This window comes from Tympanuchus pallidicinctus, unplaced genomic scaffold, assembly GCF_026119805.1.
Source record: "Tympanuchus pallidicinctus isolate F22 unplaced genomic scaffold, pur_lepc_1.0 scaffold19, whole genome shotgun sequence".
In the NCBI taxonomy this organism is placed as follows: Eukaryota; Metazoa; Chordata; class Aves; order Galliformes; family Phasianidae; genus Tympanuchus; species Tympanuchus pallidicinctus.
The window spans coordinates 11774375-11794756 of NW_026294710.1; the positions used below are offsets into that span (position 1 = coordinate 11774375).

Here is a 20382-nt window from a genome sequence, read left to right on the forward strand (position 1 = left end):
TGGTGTGGTTCACAGGGTAACCAAAATCGGAAAGGGAAAGAAAAAATTGTAAAACATGGAATCCTGATCAAAGGAAAACTTGAAATCCACCCAGTGGCCATGTCCAGTATAGCAGCTGAACCAAGCCATGGCCTACAACTACAACTGAGGACTTTTTATCTTTTTTTTTTCCACCTCTTCCTGAATAGATGTCACTGTATGTAAATGTAACTTAATCAGAGAAAAAAAATCACAATAGAGCAAATAAAAAACCACACGAAGACATAGATCCTCTCCAGCTTTAGAGCCTCACCATCATCTTTTCAACAACAATAATGCTATCCATTTGCATTCTTGTCAAAATCATGTGACATCTGTATGGGAGAAAACAAGCCAGCTAAGAGTCTATTTCTGGCAAAAATATTGCAAGGAAATTAGATTAACCTGGGTGGAATTCTATCTGGGAATTTGGAGTCTGTCGTGGTGATTAAGTCATCATTTCTGTCAGATTACTCTAATCGGCTGTCAAATATGATTCCACAACCCCATCTGTAACTTGGCATCCTCGTTATTCAGCCGATGTTACCTTCTGTATACAAAACAAACACCAAACAAGGAGGTGTGTGCAGCCTAGCATTTAGCAGTCATTAGCTGTGATTACTATTGTGTGCTTTCACATTGCACGACAACATCAGCTTACAGCTCCTTTTATTTATTCACAGGATGTTGAGAATCAGGTGCAATCTTAAGCACCAAGCTCTTGGGGTGAGTTGGGAAGAGTTCTGCCTAGGCAGGGCCATCATTGGCATGGAGTGAGCCACCACCATCTTACCAGAGATTACCTAAATCTCATTTTCCACTTGTCAATATGCTTAGTGGAAGGATGGGCACCTGCTTTCCACTCATTTTCTAAGGGGAAATGGGCTCTCAGATGTATTAGGCAGGCTAAAGGCTCCTTATGAACAGAACTTGATGTGAGACAAGTGAGGTTTGTAGGCTAAGGAAGTCAACACTTTAAATGATATGCAGTGGTGTAATAAGAGGTATTTTGTTATATATGTATGGTTGTTTTAAAGAGGATGGTAGTGATTCAAAATTGGGAAATACCTTTAAATGAAATAATAATAATAAAAGGAAATAAAAGGAGCTGATGGGCTCAGTTTGCTGCAGTTGTGTTGAGTCTGAAATTTCAGTACCCTCAGCACCTCAGAAAATCTGGCCATGTAATTAGACTATGAAAAATCATTATTTTATGATCCATTACAACAACACCTTCATGCGTGATTAGTACACCTATTAGCAGATTTGATTCTCTATTCCTGCCACTGCGGATTGCACAGGCCTCAGCTTGCTTGCGTTATTCCTGATGCCTCAAGGGAAGAAAAGCCCCCATCAAGGAAGGACTCTGAACAAACATAAACCTGCCTGTGCCTTTACCAGTGCCTTAGCACTTCACTCAGATATCACCACCTAAAAGTCCTTTGAACACCAAGGGAACTTAGGGAGTGTGTGGGGAGGATGTCATCCACGACTCCACACTGGAGATGTCTTACAATTCTTCATCAGCTTTCTTCAATCCCTTAAAGTGGCCTGCAGATTTCTAGAGCTCTCAGCCCTCTTCAGACCTGTCCCCTTCCTCTCTTCTCTGTTATTTGCTATGGCTGTACGTGTCTAGCTGTGCCCTAGCTCAGTTTGTCCCTTACCTGTCACCATCACAGATCACGTCACAGACCAGAAACAAAACACAGGCTCAACCTTCTCCCAACCTGAGGGTAAATTTAAAGTACTTGGATGACTTCATTCGAACCACATAAACTGCAATAGGATTAAATGATGACAACTTGCATGCAACTTGTCATTTCTAGCACTCTGGGACTTGATTCTTGCTATAATCAATCACTGTTGGAGCCAAAGGGGACTTTCTTCACATTTTACACATCTCAGAATTAAAGAATGGTAGGAGAGATTGGGGGAGAGAGACGTCAGACCTTCACAAGGCCCTAATACTCTTCTTGGGGGAAGAAGAATAGATATATGGACTTTTTGAAACCAGTAGGAAAATGCTGACAAAAATTATAAGGAGCAGCAGAGACAAGCTAAGGGCATAGGGAAAGAAAAGTGACCAATGAGGCACCAGCACTGAAGAGGATGGGAAAACTCTAGACTTGAAATGAATATGAAAACTTCTTCAGGCTGGCAATTAGTGCATCCAGCTGAATTAGAACAATACTGCAAGGAAACTGAGAAACCAAATTTCTACCTACCACTTTCCTGAACACCTTCATCAAATCTGGAGGTCAGAAAGGAAAGTATGAACCAACCAAAAAACTGAGGGAAAAAGGAAAAATGGTTCACAAGCAGCAGAGAATTAAATAATTTTCACTGTCTTTGTCTTTCTGGGTTACCACGTACAGACACCTTGGCCTCCCAGCCCTCATTTTAGCTCTTGGCTCCCACGTTTCTCAGCAGGGTCCTTTTGGAGGATCTCTTGATCATATTTCTCATATCACTTCAACAGAAACTTGTTTTGCTGTTTTAAAGCCTTTTGACTCACAAGTAATACAAGTTTCCCAGAAGTGAAAGAGGTGTATTTTCCTATCACAGAGAACGGTTTAGAATGACTTCTCTAGGGTCAAACTAACTTGAATTACACAGTCAATATCTGCCCACAGCTTCAGGGTTTTCTCCAGGAACTGGGGACAGTCTCTTAGGCCAAATAAATTCTACTGAATAAAAGAGGCAAGGGACAGCTCTCTGGCTCTTAAGAGAAGTGCTTACACACAGCTTGCATTTGCACAGCTATAACTCTCCTTCCTCTCCAAGTAGGATGTCCTTGTCCACACTGCCTACTGGAAACAGTGCCCAACCCACATGATTCTCCCAGACATGCCCACACATTGGATGGGAAACTGTTAATTGGCATGGAGACCAATGCACAGACGGACTTCAGATTCCCAGTACTGTTTTATATCATTTGCCTTATTCATGTGAAGAAGGAGTTTAAATTTGTGTGCATCATATACAGTCTAATGAACAAACGCAAAGCAGTAGATGTAACTACCTGAGTAAAGGAGTATATCGAAGATTGTTTGCTGCCATTCTTTCATAAATTCAAATATAAGGGATCTTGTTAGATATTTATACAATTTTAGTCATAGAAGAATATGGTCTTCTAGACTACTGTGAGACATATCTTTGTATGTATTTTTAGAGAGAAGGAGAGGGAGGAAGTTAGGGATGAAGAAGCGAAAGAAAATGAGTATTGCTATTGGGTGCCAAATATAGTTCATGAAGTAATGCATAACATCATTATTTTCTGTTCAGAGCACAGAAACAAGCATATAGCTTGCTTAAAACAAGTTGTTCCTTTTCTGGGAGAACAGTGAAACTGCTGAAATTCAATAACTTTTGGAAGTTTTCCAAGCCAGTCATTTGCAACCAACCACATTCCATTTTTTACATTCAAGTTAAGCTGTACATTAGCTTAAGTGAGTAAAAAACAGTGCCATACTTTAAAATAATAAAATTCTAACAGTTATTTCCACAGTCACCTCTACATCCTGCTGTTGCTGCTCCTCCCTTAAGTTTACTAATTAGCCTATAACACTATCTTCTTTAAAAACTGTAGCCCCATATAGAAATGAATAATTTGGCAGTCTTAGAAGTGACAACTTAACTTGGTAATGTACGAATAACTACTGTTGCTCAGTTAGCAGTTCTAATCCATTCATTTAATTCCTTTATTTCCTACCACTCACACAAATGGCAACAATTCCAGGACACATGCAAGCCAAGTGGAGTGAAGATAAGGAAGGGGAGGTACGACAAAATTTCTCTCCTCAAAATCACGCGCAAACTGAAGTGATTAAATATCTTTTCTTCAAACAAATGAGCCTTTACAGAACCTATTCAATCCTAAAAATAGACATTAAGTGGGATTCTACATCTTGTTTGGAATAATGCCCTGGGGATATTTTGCATCATCCATGCTTAAAAAGCAAACCCATTAAACATCTGAGCAAAACACCAGATATTATTTTAACAGCGAGAGTTATCCATCTCATCTGCAGCAGCAATAACTTTTGTTGACATTTTGCCAATTGAAGTTTGCATGCCAGCATTTTTTTCCGTTTGCACTAAAACGACAAGGCATGAGAAGATAACAAAGTGTCTCCACGACATTATTTGACTGAGTTTTAACACCAATCCAAGGAAACTGTGAGAAGCCAAATTACTGTCCATGTCTCAGAGCAGGAAACGGAGCACAGCAAAGCAGTGATTTGCCTGGAGCCATGCAGCGTGGCTTGGTGTGGACTAGAATAAAGGGATGCAGCCATGCTGGCCTCACAGCAGCAGAGCCCGAGCTCCTCACACTCTAATTGATATTTCCTCCTAACACAACTGTGAGGTACTTGCTGCTGCTATCTCTTTCTAGCAGAAAGGAAGATGGTGGGGGGAAAAAGGCAGAAAGGCTATATATGATTCATTTAGAGTTATTCTGTGATGAAAGTTAAATCTCTCAAAACAAAATCTTGTAGTTTTATGACCAAGTGTAGGTAACGTAGTGATGAACAGATATAATTTGTGCAAGAGTATTATTTTTACAGTACTACTCCCTAGATATTCTGCCCTAGAAGTAACAGAAGAACCTGAAGCATTATTCCAGGATAGCTGGGAGAACCACACACCAGCCAAGCCTTCACAGTTTGGGGATCAGAGCTAATAACTAATGCTGCCTTGCACTGCATTGTGTGGATTTGCCCAGTATGACTTAAGATGTCAGGACTCAGTTCCCGGAATGACACAAGTCTTAAAGTCAATGTCTCACTGGACATGACTCAAGTGTTCTGCAGTCGTACTTTCTTCCATTTTCCTAATTCAGGTTTTGGCATGTCTTTCAGAAGCCAGCAGAAGGCTGAGACTTAAAAAGAAGTATTTTTCCTTGTAATCTAAGAGAAACACACCTCCACTCCTCAGTATTAGTATTTGGAAAACAGAACCAGAGCAAAGCCAAAACATGGTACGTATTAGCTCATCACCTCCAGCCTCTGAATGAGAACGAAACAGAGGCTCTCAGATGGGGAAGAATCATGGCAGAAGCTTCTGCTTACTTAAGTGGTCTGGAGAGGCACATTTCACTTCTCTTTTCCTAGCACAAGTCAAATCCTCTGCTTAGGACGCACTTGCTCCTATTGCTCAGGGACATTCGCTCTTCACAGTAACAACTTCAGTATCTTTGTATACTCAAGATGATGTTGCCACAGGTTTTCAATTTCAACTGTCCAAATTTCCATCTTAAAAAACCTTTCCTGCTGTCGAATTGGAACCTTCAAGCAGCTCAGGCTGTGAACACAATTTAGGGTGCTAACGTTTGAATCTGGTCCACATGAAAACTCACTCTTTCCACATAAATCCCTCTGATTCCACATGAACATGTAGAATGACATTCAGAAAATCATCAAGAAAACAAAACAGTCCTCTTCCCTCATCTCCTTCCCCACCCAAAATGCAATCCCAAACAAAATTGAAATGAAATAGATTCTCTTTCAGACAACTGATGGCCATGAGGAAATTTAGTTCAAATGAAAGGTTTTAAAAAACGTGCAGTATCTTTTGTAAAACAAAACAACAAACTCAGCTGTGACTGAGAGCATAGCTACCAGGATATTAAATGCTTGTTTTGCAGAAGTGTTATTTTAAGATTTATGCTGCTCTGTACTTTGCGTGTACTGTCTCCTCTGTGAACTATGCTCTGGGAAAACACCATGTGATTATGCTCAGCAATATCCTCTACCTTTGCCAAGATGAAATTCAGGAAATAACCCTTTAAAGGGAATGACCAGCGACAGCAACGCTTCGGAAAAGCAAGAAAGCAAGGACAGGGGCTCCACTATTTCTTTCACGTTAGGTTCTCAATGTTTGGCTTTCATTCAATGAAAGAGAAATCAGCTTTTACCGCTCCCCCAGTTTCACATCACAGATTTTTCTGTTCATTTAAAAAGCGTATCTTCGGCCTGACTCCTTCTGCAGTATATAAAGTCACCTTGATCCAACAACGCACTTGGTCTCTTCTGATAGAAACTAGAGTCTAATATTTGGCACAAAACTCAAATTCTAGGTTATGGGACTTCTTATGTAAAGCTTTTTTAAAATTCTTGCTGGAAAGCTTTCATATTTGCAGTACAATGTAACAGCAAGAATATCTTATAGTTAAAAAGTGTGATTGAGGTAGGTCTAATGATAAGCCCCCAAAGGATCCAAATTATAACATCTATTGAAACACTTCCTTTTAAATTAGAGCAGAGAGTACAAATTATATAAAGAGTTGGCACCAATGATGCGGTGCTGCTGTAGTTTTGATTTAGAAAAGGCTCAGGGTAGTTCTGAGTCCAGAATACATTTCTTTATTCACAACTCCCACCTCTCCAGCAGTCACAGCCCATTGGTCACATTTTTCCCTGTTAGCAAACTAATACAGAATTCTTCAAAGGTCACCTATGGGCTCCAAACTACTTGTCTATTTAAATATTGTGGAGAATAGCCAAAACATTCAGGTAGGAAAGGGATTTTGAATGAAGACGTCAAAAATTCTTCTCTCCTGACTGAGATCAGCTGGGTAAATAGAACAGCTTTATTGTTAAACCAGTGGAGCCATAGTATTTTATGCCAAATGAGGACATGGCTCGTAAATTCTATTCAAGTTGTCCATGAGCTGAAGTTACAGGAATTTTCCACAACTATCCAGTATCAGCATCCAAATAAAAGCTGTCAATGTTATGCCAATACTCTGCAGTGGTGAAATAATCTGGCTGTGGAGAATGACTGAAAGAGATAGCTCAATGTTTTATCCACATATGAAAACAGAAGATTACTGCAGTCTCCAGCTGCAAGGACACACACCATCCACATGAAAAAATATCCAGTTGTGTATATATATACAGCAGTAAGAACATTTTGTCAAGTAACAATGTCATTTTGAACCACTCTATGAACTCATTCTCTCCAATTTTTCAGCACCTATATACATAATGTGTTTTGCTAGTGTTTTCTTTGGAGTAAAGACAATATTTTTTTACCAATATTAAACATATACTATGTACTCATACAGCTAATTTTATGGAATTACAATGTATTTAAGTATTGCTTTCAATATGTACTTGGGAAGTTAAAAAAATTAAATGGACAACATTAGCAGAAGAATTAGTCAGTTCCAGCTGGCTGTGCTATTTGGACAGAGCTGTGATTAAGTTTTCGTTAGTAAAAGGGACAGTATCAGTAACAATAAGGCCAAAATCAGCCTGCCTCCACCCATTTGTAAAGTTCTATACTAGCACCTCACCCTGAATATGAACCTTCATGCATTTTTCCAGAGACTGGGCCCCTGATTGCCTTGAAAAAAAAATAAACCAACATGCTTCATTTCGTGACTATAAATGCCAGCATGTGAAAAGCTGTCTTCCCTTACTTGTTCTTCATATTGCTTTCCTACTCATTTAGAAGTTTTCTCTGCATTATGCCCCAGGAGTAACATCTTCATGCACAAACTGCCTAAAGGTCAAAGAAATCTCTTTGCAGAGATGGCTTCAGGTGGAACAGCTGGAGTCCAAGGAGAGCTATCAGGAAGGTCCTCTGGTAAAACCAGTGGAGCTAAAAGCTCTTTCATCATTCATCTTACCTGCTCCAGAGGCTGTGTTTTGAGCTACTGGGAATATTGAACTCCCAGTTCCTGAGTCTACTCTATTTTTTCTGAACTGGGCTAATTCGGCCCTAGGGCTGTTGCGACTTGACGAAGTAGCAGAGGGCAAGGAAAGCAGAGGGGAAGACGACATGGATGAAGAAGGGAAATATTCACCAATTCACACCCTCTATTTTTGGTTCTCATGTAAACAGGGAGGAAGACAAGTGCCAGTCATGAGGGCTGTTAGCTATCATGCCCCCTTCTAAACTGGGATCAATCTGTGTTTTCTTTGTAAAATAGATGGGGTCACCAGAGGCAAGGGACATGCTTGCTTGAGCAACCCAACAGAGCCCTCCAGACATGAGCATATAAGCACAGCAATTAAACTGACTGTAGAACTGTAGTTCTTACTTAGCAATTGCTTTCTTTGATTAATCATACAAACAGGAGGACACTATATCAAGACAAGCATAGCAATTTTTTTCACTTCTTAGCAATTGTAGAAATTAGAAATGAAGAAATCCAGTAACTCGTCTGAAATGACTTAATACCAGTATAGGATTATTGCCATTTTACATTTTCTAATTTTTTCCTACTCCAAATGCCTCTAAGGACTGGGATTTAACTTTGTTTCCTTTAGAAGATTATTCTAATTGGAGAAATACGGCTTTTCCTGATACTTGATCTAAGTTTTATTTTACCTCTTATGACTGTAAATCCTCAATTCTGTGTACAATCAAAAATAATTCCCATTTGTCACTGGCATTTGGGCAGTACAAACACTTGGCCCTGGAGGAAAGAAATGCACCGAAACATCCACACTGCTGGGGATGCTTGGCAACATACTCCCGCAACAGCATTTATCCTCTGTTTTTCTTGCAGTATTTGAAATGAGCATACTGTATAATAACACAGCACATTTTCCTCTAAGGTATTGTCACGAATTGGCCACAAAATAGTATTAGTTGCTGTCTGGTGGATAGTTGCTCAAGTGATGGTCTAGAACACAAACCACATTCAATCATTTGAGCCATTCACAGCTGAATGGAAATACAAAGGTATCACGTACCTCCAGTCTCGACAGGAGGCTGTAATCCCATGGAGAGCTGCTGGCAGCAGTAAGGAACACTAGAGTGTTTTGTTTATTTTCACGGTGGCATTACAAGCTTCACTTACGGAGGTACCTGCCTTTCAGTTCTTAGTTAAAAACTAATCTTCTCCTCTGATTAGTGTCTTATTTTCCCCAATCTTATTTTCTACAACTCACTATGTTCTCTATCTTGAAATCAATGATAAGGCTCTATTCATACTTTCTAAAAGATCGTTACAGACTTCCAATTATTCCTTTTAAACATGAGCTCCTTTCTTTCCTTTCTTTCTATTTCCACTCCCTCCGTGTGTCTCCTTCAGAAGTGAAAATTTCCATTCACTGCAACAGATTCTTGTAACGGTTGCAAGTGGAACTGGGCAAGCGTTCCTACCATGAATGACAGAGGCAATGTATTCATGAGATTCCCTGATACATTGCAAATTCCATTTGCAAAGAAGCAAAGTTGCTTATTCTAACCCTCGCTTGCAGATCCTGCCCCCTCCTGCGCTGAGAGATAGCCCATCTCCGAGCTACAATAGGGCGAGAGCGGGGGATTGACTGCAGACTGCTTTAATGCCACTCTTAATGACAACTTGTGAAGATTAGGAAGTTGTCAGAATCAGATATCAGCAAAAGCTCCGGCTTGCTTTGTGAAGTCAGTCTGAATTAATTAATGGGTATCTTTCCTTTGATATCACTTTGATATTTGGCTGCAGCTGGATAAAAATCAGCCACAAAGGAAACCACATTTTGTTTACCACTGCTTGAGACTCTGTTTAGTCCAATGTTTTTTTTTTCTTTTGCAGTTTTTGCCTTTTTAACTTTACTGGCACAATGCAACAGAAAGAGACTTTTGTGCATAGATGGGAGTTACGGTGGCATGTTTTTCAATGACTGCTCCTCTCTGCTTCTGAAGATATTCAGGCTATATTCTAAAAGCAAAGCCATTACTGATTTCAGCAAAGCTGCAAAACAGATGCACTGTTCCAAAAGTAAGCCAAGCTTTAGCCTTGCCCACTACTGTACTACTTTACAATTAAAAGCAATATAACACTAATGATATTTTATCTCTGCTTCAGAGTGTGCTGATAGCTCGATGCATACACTGGCAGTCTGAAATAGGGGCACTGCAATTGGGGCAGTCTCCCTCTAAACTTTTCAGGGTATGAATTCACAGCACATTTCAGTGACCCTGAATGTTTTGGATGTCTACCACAACAATCATATGAACATGTCTGCACAGTGAAGGGGTGCCTGTGCCCAAAAGAATTCCTGAATGCTTTCTTGACTGGAAAAGGAGAAAAAATTGCTCTGCAGACAGAGCAGTGGCTCTCCCATCTGAGCTAATGAAGATGATGATTTATTTAGGAGAATGAGTGAAGTATCAGTTATCCTTCTGGATCTGCAGAGAGTATTTTTAATTAGGCAGAATTTAATTGCCCAAAGTAAGCTATGAGCCGGAGGTTCAGTCAAGCCATCCATTTTCGGTTGTTTTTTCAACAAGTATTATAGGATTTATAATGACCACAAAGAAGACAAAACTCATGTTTTCCCTCTAATCCCATGTTTGGCACATACAAAAGCACAGTGCATCTAAACTGTACGGTTCATTACCCAACTGATATGGGGAAAATCTAGGTAAGAATGCCTCAGCTCCTGGCACCGCCACAGAAACACGAGCACTAAATGAGACATTTCAACCCACCGATGGCAATGGATGGAGCCACAGAGCACACTGCATAGGTTTCAGAAAGAAGCAGCATAGCGCACAGGGTTGGACACAACAGCAGAAAGGATGCTGAACAAACAGTCTTTCTGTTATAACCATGCCACAAAGCTCTGGCTCTTTAGTCATAACATAACTCAGTTCCACGGACACCAAATATTGCTACTGAGGCAGGTAAATGGCATCCAAGGGCATCTCTAATGATGTTACTTCCTGACGCCTGCAACATTGTTTATGATTTGCCTTTCTAATTTCATTGTTGTAGGAGCAGTCAGACGGCTAGGAAGACTCCCTGAACTATTTTTTCATTACAAAGACAACTTTAATAGCTTGTGTCATGGTGCTAATGAGGCTGACTGAAGCACCTGTACTTTCTGTTCTGGATAACAGAAAACAGCTAACACTAGCAGGAGGATAAATTGCTGCTTAAGAGAGTGCCTGGGCTATTATCCCTAGCTAAGCATCCCACCTAAATCTTGGTGAGCTTTGCAATGGCCTCTCAATTTTGTGCAGTTTTCCATTCTGAAGTTGTCCTGCCAGTGGTTTTTGGTTACCCAGCTTGAAATTGATATCCTGTGAGCAGATACTCGAGCCTCACTGAAAAGCAGGCTAAGATGTTCTAAGTTGGACAGTAAAACCCAGAGATATTTTGCAGAGTATTGACCTCAACTGTCCAGAGTTATGGAAATTAGAGGCAAAGCAATGTCACATGTCATTGCAATTTGGCCTTTTAGGGATGGACTTCGCATTAGGAAAACTTCCTGAGGTTAATTCAATATTATGTGTTACTTAGTTTCCATCCCAATATTATTATTATTACAAAGCTGCACAAAAAGCCCTGAGCTACTCCGAAAGAGGTATCTGAAAAAGCTAGCTTGCATCTAACTGCATTTGCAGCTGGGCTGATGTGCTCCTGCTTCTCTGGAAAAATCAAGGCTCTGATTTGAACAGCTAGGATCTGAAATAGCTTAGCCCACCCACTCTGCAGCTTTGTGTCCTCCTGACATTCCCCAGAGTTAGGATGGGGCATCAACACCTGAATAAGGCAGATGAACAATCACCTCCTCCTACCAGGACTTGGGGTCAATGGATACTCCTGTCATTATTCCATACACTTCCCCATTCTGTGAGTATCTTCTAAACAAATAATAAAACTACTTATTAGAACACAGACTCATAATCAGGTATTACAGTTCCTGAGTCACTGCTCTCAGTACTAGGCAACTGAGTCCTTTCACTTGCTTTCCTTCAGTCCCATGAGTGATTAATGCTTTCATACACCAAAGAACAGATTCAATAGGAGTGAAGGAGACCTCCAATCTCAGCCGAGTCCAGCAGTGATGGCTCTTCTGGGTAAATGAAAGTTAAATCCTTACAACAAGTAACCCAGTGTAGATGTGAACTGTGTTCTCCTGCATGCCAGAAAGCTATCCTAATGGTCAGGCTGCGACAAAAGGTAAGTCTGGCCCCCATCCCTCACGGAGAGAAAGAGACTATAATTATGAACGAAATGTTCTGCTCAATTTAGAGGAGCTGTTTCCTCTTGGTCAACATATTGTTCTCCCTGTGCCTGCACAACACCTATCATTTTGCCATTCAGCTGCAAGGTCAGCTGCTTTCAGGGAATTTCATTATGCTTCTAAGTCAATTTGTCAGTTTTTACCATTTTAGGTAAAATTGAATTTAGGGCTGATGCTATGTTCTGTGTTTCACAATAATGGTAATCACAAATCCAACCTTTCTATTAAGGTATTTGAATTTAGTGTAAATAGTGATTTATTATTTAAGCAGCAAAGTCAATGCAAGTTATCTTTTGAGGACAGAGGTGGCAGTGATGTATTTGCATAACGAAAAATAACTTCTTCTGAGCTAACAAAATCTACCATTGAGTGGTATATTTGTGAAGTATTTTAAAGGAAGAAATAGGCCAGATTCACTTTCTCAACATCACTCAATGTCTTATAGCCCAGTTCCTAGAAATAGTTGCTCCCTGGGGATTCTTCCCTTTCCCATCTGGTTATTTTTATCGTTTAAAAACTTCTACACTTTTCAGATCCTTCATTAAACAGCACTTGGCCATGCTATATGGGCACTGAATTAGTTTAATTTGTCATCATAAATCAATCACTCCAAGCCCTTAACTAACTTAATTACTCTCTAAATTCCCTTTCTGTTTGTCAAAATCTCTCAAAGTCATTGATATCCCATATTCAGGCTATAATTCAAGTCATACTGGATGATTACCTTTTTATTACAGGTAATTTTTACATAATGTTCATATACTGACAACTCATAAAGCCTAAAGCAGAGAAGCGGGCTGGTTATTAAAATGGTATGCAAGAAAGGAAAGTGCAATATTCATTAGAAATGTACAGAACTCATGCTATAAAGTGCAAATCAGAAATATATGTGGGGTTTTTTTTTTGCTTCTTGTTGGATAAACTGTCTTATCAGTGAGTGTATGGGGATCCAAACAAAGCCATTGTAGATGCCTGCCTTTTCTAATAGATTATTGTGATTAAGGTTAAATAACCTCTGCTTTACACACAGTGTGAAACGTGAGCTGGTCTACAGAGGAGAGGGAAAGTCCCAAAGCGGCTGTTACTTTGCCAACAGGCAATCAGCCTGACATAGGGCAGAAGGAAGGCTCTTGTGCAACAGGACAATGACCTATGTTCTTTAAAATGTAGCTGCACTTATTCTGCATCCCTAAAGCTGCATCCCTGAGGTTTCTTTACAGGTATCACATAATACAGTCTGACAGTGATAGGACAAAGGGGAATGGTTTTAAACTAAACGAATATAGAGTGAGATTAGATGTGTGAGTTAGATTAGATGTGAGGAAGAAATTCTTTACTCAGAGGGTGGTAAGGCATTGGCACAGCTGCCCAGAGGAGCTGTGGATGCCCCATCCCTGGAGGTGTTCAAGACCAGGTTGGATGAGGCCCTGATCTAACCTGATGTAGTGTGTGGCAACTCTGGCCATGACAGGGGGCTAGAACTGGATGGACTTGAAGGTCCCTTCCAACCCAAGCCATTCTATGGTTCTAAGAACACTTAGGGAACAGCTTTCTCTAAGGCAGTCCTGTTTCCCTGTCACATAAACTACATTTCATAAAGCCCACAGTGATTCTTACACTGTTAAAAATGAAAATCTTTTCCTTGACAACATCTGGCAAAAAAGGGGCCATTAATATTTTACAAGACAGTTATATCCTACAAACTCCACCTTGCTGTTAAAATTTGAAGAGCTTTCTCAAAACTGTATTTCTCTGTTGTTACACTCTTAATTAAATTGATTGATGCAGTTAATGTCCCTATTCTCGGACAGAACTTCAATACAACAGGCTTGCTGCTACTTGGAATATGTATACCCACTTGAAATAAGAACCACGTAAACCATTAGTCTGTTAAATGCATAGGAGTGTTGACACCTTAATCAGTGCAGGCTGTTAATTATTTTTGTGATAACCTCTCCTATGAGGATATAAGCAAAGATACTGAGGCAACAAATGATCCGTGTCATGGCAGGTGAATCTAATTCTAAATGCAAAACAGACTATGAAGAGACTTGGGTCTAGATTTTACCAAAGGACTTTACCAAAGGATTCCTGATGTCAAATAGCTTCTGCATGAAAATGTTCATTTATTCAGCTGCTGGGTTTCAAGAGCCCAAACCAGTCCTCATCACCCAACTGCAGTTACTTCTTGCCAGGAATTCCTACTCAATGAACTAGTTAGCCAAACAGTATAGGTTCTGTTCTTAAACTGGCATGCGTGTTAAAGCTAAACTGAAAAATGCCAGTGCCGCCAACTTGGCTGGGAGCATTCTCTGCATACAGCCTCTGCATAAAAGCCAATTTTCAAAAGCAGCATATTAGTGTGCTTAAGCGTGGGGGGGACTGTGATTATTACATCTAAGTAAAGGTACAGAATAAATTTAGATGGGAGGAATTCACTGGATTTTTTTGTTTAGGGAATAGAAACCAAGTATCTCTAGGAAAGCCAAGAGATTCTTAATGAAGATGAGACTAGTTAAGACCTTGGTTCCACATCTCATCCCAATTACTGCATTCAAATTGAGGTTTTCCCTTTTTTCTCCTCTGCCTTTTAGAACAGAATCCATACTGACATTCATGCAGGAAGAACCTGAGTGTAGCTTGAATAATGCCAACTGCATCCCTATGGAGCCAGGGTATGAGCTATGTGCTTGCATGCTATACTTGAAAAGATATATCTAGAAATTCATTTTGCTCATTTACAAGACATAAAAGCTACTTGTGATGCCAAGTAAACAGAAGACGATTGTCCTTATTTCATTGATATGTATCATATATATCAGTATGCCTGTATTTTTCAAATGCTGTGTAACTTTTTCTCTGCCTAGTAGCAATGTTACTGTGACAAGTGATATCTAAATGCATAGTTGGGGAAAGATAAAAGTTCCATTATGTGACAAGGAATATTATGTCTAACAGAGAGATTATAATAATCATGAGTAAAAAGAAGATGTTTGATCCTGCTTATGCCAAAAGTTTTAAAAAATTTTTTAAAAATACTTTAAATGAATTTTATCCTCAGGAAAATGATTAAAACAAGAAAAGCCTTGAGATGTCAGCTGGTGACATGTTTTTCCTCTTTATCTTTCTTTTTTGTTGTTGTTGCTGTGAAAAAAAAGCTGAGAGAATACAGCAAAGTACATCATTAACTTCTTATTAATTTCATAATACAAAGGCAATTCTGTTAAAATAGTGGTGCTGCAACTTTAAATTACAGAACTAGCTTGGTATTTAATGAGAGATTTAGCACAGCAGGGTTTCTGTTAAATTAAGTTGTGCCTTCACATCACAGTGGGAAAACAGGTGTATATTGGTTTAGAATTATGGAAATGTTGACTAATTCCAAGGCTTGTAATCAAACAGCAAGGCACCCTGCAATATTTTCTTCCAAGATTCTTCATTAATCATTTATGTCTGGTCTTGTTTTCTTCATGTCCACTAAAAGGGTTGCAGTTCAAAGGAGCAGATAAAGCCTTCGTGTTTTCATGTCTCTGTTAAGCATGAGGTCCACACAGAAAGTAGATACAGAAACAGAGCATGGCAGGCTTTGCTCAAATACCCACCCAAACTAAACAGAACAGGATAGATTTCATGCTACAAAAATGCTTTTTTGGCTTTGTAAGTGCTCATCCCAAACTGACTTACTGAGCAACACGGAGCAAGTCTGCATTTCAGAAATGAAGAGACAAACCAGAAACATCCCACTCACAGTCGTTCAGTGCACACAGTTTTGCAGCAGGATGAGTGATACCTACGCACACGTGAAATGCAGGCAAGCTGCTGCACCCCTGCTTCTGTGTGTGCCATAATTCCGTATCTGAAACTAACAAACCACCTGCCTGTTACTGTTTTTCTCCTGGGTTGTTCAGAGATGCTTCTTATCTGATGCATGGCTGTATTTCAGCACAAGTGGAAGGCACAGATTGTTTTGTTTCCAAATACACCTCCTTTCTGAAGCTCCTACACAGCACATCTTGTTTACTGGAAGCAAGCTGATGCCCAAATGAACCTGATCCAAATTCATCCCTTGTAGCCTTGACAGATGATTGCTTCCATTTGCTCTGAAAGAGACTGTTTCACACACAGGCTATCCACTACCAATCCCTGCTAGCTCACGGAAAGCTGCTTAGTGGGCCAGATCTAACAGCATGGAAGTCGCTAAAATTCATAGAAGGAGAATCCTGCTCTACTGAAGTGCTTCAGCACGTATGCCGTAACTTTATAGCTTGCATAAACAAGGTTATTTTGGGAATATACTGCTGAATCATAACAGCATTGCAATTTATGTTGAATGTCAGCCTATAGCACATTCAAAATATAGAATCTGTTATATAATATATGGTTAATTTTCTTTAGTGTAATGAGCTGTTTGAGTCTCTTTATTAGAGATGTGCCTTTAAGAATTAGGCGTAACAACTCTTAAAATAAAATCTTAACATCTCAGGCAGCATCAGGATCAGATCAGCCCATACCCAAGAGTCACAGGGATGTAATTTTCACTTTTTCTTAGAAGAAAAGTTTGTAACTTCACATTCAAGATGGAAAAACAGAGCTTGAAAAAGATACATTTTAAAAGACCAAGAGCTAGATTCAGCATTGGAAAAAATGTTATGGTTTTGATCTCTATTAAAAAAAAAAAAAGAAAAAAAAAAAGGTGCAGCAGCCTCTCTAACTGTGGCATGTTCCTTAGCTATAAAGAGGAGAAAATGCTGCCCTGCCTTAGTAAGAAGCTCTGCAAAGTTGAGCTTGTTTTGCTACTTGTACATGGGGAAGGAAAGGAGGTTACCCCTCTGAGTCAACTGCTGGTTTAACCACGACCTTTCAGAGCAGAGCAGCCAGCTCTGGGGCTCAGGAAGGAGAGGTGCAAGCAAAAGGAGTTTTCTTGCTGCAAAGGAGAGTGATGTACAGATCGACTATGGGGCTCCAGGGCAGGGCTCACACACACAGAGATGCTGCAGCAGCTCAGGACCACTTCCATTGTTGTGCCCATCCCACTCAGCACAGCTGAAAACAACTGAAAGCACATTGGAGAGCAGTTACACAATGAGCTGGGTTAACTGCAACATTAGCTGAATTGGGTTAGAGAGCATTCATCCAAAGGGCTCATCATGTTCTGGCAGTGGGAATGGGAACCAACAACTGGAGCTGCAGAGCCAAGGGATGTTGTGATGTGGCTGGAGCTCCAGAGCTCCCTCAACACTTTCTTTTCTGTCCAGTGATGGCATATCATCCTGTACATCCTCAAAAGCTGAAACTGCCACTACAAGACTTGACATCAACCCTGGAAAAATTTACTGAAATCTGAAGTGGCACAATTTTTCATTGATTTTCCTATAGCTAGCTGGTCATTGCAGATTTCCTCCCACTGCTTCCAGCATTTCCATTTTCAAATGAGGGAAGAATTCCATTCTACCTCTGTGAATTAGCATGGCTCATGGGTAACTATCCAACATTTTCATGTTGGTCACTTTCATGACAGATGAGGTAACTTTTCTAACAGGATCTGCATAAAGTGGGCCAGCCAGACATGAAGTTTTCAAACACATATTGTCTGATTTCACATATGGCATCTAGGAACTCAAAAAGATATTGGCCATCAGTCCATTACCATCCATCATAACTGCCAGTCCAAACAATATTCCATTTATTTATACAGTGCTGTATAATTTGTTCTTGTGTCTGTAACCACACACTCTATTCATATACTGGAACATTTGGATGCGTCAAGGGGGAATATATCCCCACTCTTTATATTTTTCCATTCTGGTCCCCTAAGTATTTGGTTGCAAACAGCAGAACAGATGAAAACCTTAGAACAAGAAGACTTCACATTAAAGTCATGCAATTACCAGTGATATTCTTCTCTTCAAACTTGTAACCCAGATCTGTACTACCATGGGATAACATACGATACAGGTTGTACAATTAGCTCACTAACACAAGCACAACTGCTTTAACCACCAGTGCAGTGTATCAGCAGGAAAAGGGTGCTGAGCAGAGGTGGTGGCAGGAATGGCTCTGTTCAAGCAGCAACATGGTACTGTGCTCTGTGGCTCCCTAATGTGCAGTCACCACACTAATGCACTTGGTTGTTTAGAAACCATGTGTACAATGGCTGCATTTAATGAAGTTGGCTGTATTTCGTCTTTTCCTCTCTCCCTTTTGGAACTAGAACCCTCAGTGGAGCAGTGTTTTTCTGCCATATGTTTCTCCCCCTCCTTCTCCTGTAAAAAAAAAAAAAAAATTGGATCTACCTTGTACTTCAGTAACTGCCTCCAGTCAGCAGGAATCAGCACTGTTTCCAGCCAAGGGACTTTCTACAGAAGAACAACTGTCTTTAGAGATAATGCCATTGCTACAGGACTGGCACTGTTACAGGACAGGACATCAGGTTTGCCACCCTCTCTTGAAGAGACCAAGGTCATGTGGGGCACTTAATAAGCATCTCAAGCAAAAGGGCTATTTTCTGGCAACAAAATAATTAGGATCAAAAAGTAAATGTACTCACCCCAGGTAAAGTTTTAATATTGTGCAGTGCATTCTGTGCCTCAAGAGCAGCTTTTCTTGTATAAAATGTTACGAAACAACAACCTATAGAGAGAAATGAAAAGCTTTCAGAAATTAGTGAGTATGATTTGTGAGAGTACAATAGGGAGGCAGAAAAAACAGTGGTTGAACAACACATTATGAAAGCTGGAAATGTGAATTATCACGAGGCTGCCTGAATGACATGAGTAAAGAAAAGCTTGTATGGTTTAAAATAAAGTCACCCCCTGTGCATTGCATCTATAGCACACCTACATTGTTAGTGAACTGTAATCACTTAGAAATTAAGTTAACTAAAATCCAATTGGCTTTGTACAGTGTAAATGAGGTTATATTTTTCTGTAGGCACCCCATTATGCTTTGAATATGAGCAACAAGGCAAACTCAAACCAGCAGGCATTCGTTGTTACATCCCAAGCAGAAAATCAGGTTAAGGCACGACCTTATTTAGAGGCTTTGCCTTACATGTAAGCCTTACATGTAAGGAGCTAAGAATCATGAAGACCAATTCCGGGCACCACACAGGACCACCACAAATCCAAACCCTGTGTCTGAGAGCACTGGCCATAGAATCACAGAATCATAGAATCACCAAGGTTGGAAAAGACCTAAAAGATCATCCAGTCCAACCGTTCACCTATTCCCAATAGCTCCCACTAAACCATGTCCCTCAACACAACATCCAGCCTTTCCTTGAACACCCCCAGGGTCGGTGACTCCACCACCTCCCTGGGCATCCATTCCAGTGCCTGACCACCCTTTCTGAAAAGTAATACTTCCTCATGTCCAGCCTGAATCTCCCCTGCCGTAGCTTGAAACCATTCCCTCTGGTCCTCTGGCCAACACTCCCTGAACTTAGGCTTCCTGCACCCACACTGCAGGTGGAGTGCTGGGCACAATGACGCAGTTTGTGACTTCGACTGACTTCCACTAAGAGGGAAACCAGTCTGAGATCATCTCTGGTCTGCTTCAGTGAATAACACAAGGAAAATTCCCATTTAGCACCCACTCTGCTGCAACCCTGCCTGTAAGGGAAACAGGTTGGGGCCGAGTGTAGCCCTTCTCCTGTGGATGTGGCCAATCTCTACGCTAGCAAGCGAGTCTCAAATTCCTTTGGAGCTCTGCAGCTGCAGTCAGGTGACCCATCTGGCGCTGAGACAGAGAAACCTGCTGGGAGGCAGGAGTGGCTGTTGAAGTAAAAACCTATTTCATATCAAACAGAATGATGCCGATTTTACTGATGAACCAGCAAACAATCCTACTGTATTAATCACTGACAGGGACGTGCTGCAACTCCAGGGAAATGCCACAACCAAACAGAAAGAGCAGTTCTCTACCCTCATCACTAGCCTTCCTGCTCCCTCAGGTAACACAGGAGCAATACTTTCTCCTTTCCTTGCACCCACTTCCTGGTGCTTACCAACATGAAATACCATGTCACTCCTGTTACGCCAGCTTTTTTTCAGCCTCTAAGTACTGCCGTAACAGCAAAGGAGCACCAAGGAGAATGTGCATGCAGGAGAACATGGCTAGCAGATATCTGGCTGTGTGCAGGAGCCTCACCCCGCACCTCGGAAGGAAAAACTGAATCCAAATTTCCCCCTCTGCTGCCTCTTGCTTGGTTCAAGCTGTGTATTGCACTGTGAATGCTCCCTTTGGCTTTGCAGCTGGGCCAACGACGACCATTACCTCCATAACAAGCAAAGGCAATAATGTATTCCCAGCTGGAATGCGGTGAGTTTATCCCTAACAGAAAAGCACTCGCAAGCAGTATAATGGGTAGGCAGGTAATGCTGACTTAACA

General features: G+C 40.6%; 1 protein-coding gene across 17 annotated transcripts in view; it reads right to left on the minus strand.

Annotated features, from left to right (window-relative positions):
* CELF2 (CUGBP Elav-like family member 2) overlaps window positions 1-20382 on the minus strand; it is a 555355-nt gene that overhangs the window by 82651 nt on the left and 452322 nt on the right. For all 17 annotated transcript variants that reach the window (XM_052681218.1, XM_052681213.1, XM_052681212.1 and 14 more), the window contains one exon: window positions 18541-18623. In XM_052681218.1, the coding sequence (XP_052537178.1) occupies window positions 18541-18623 (83 nt within the window). The remainder of the gene's footprint in view (window positions 1-18540; window positions 18624-20382) is intronic.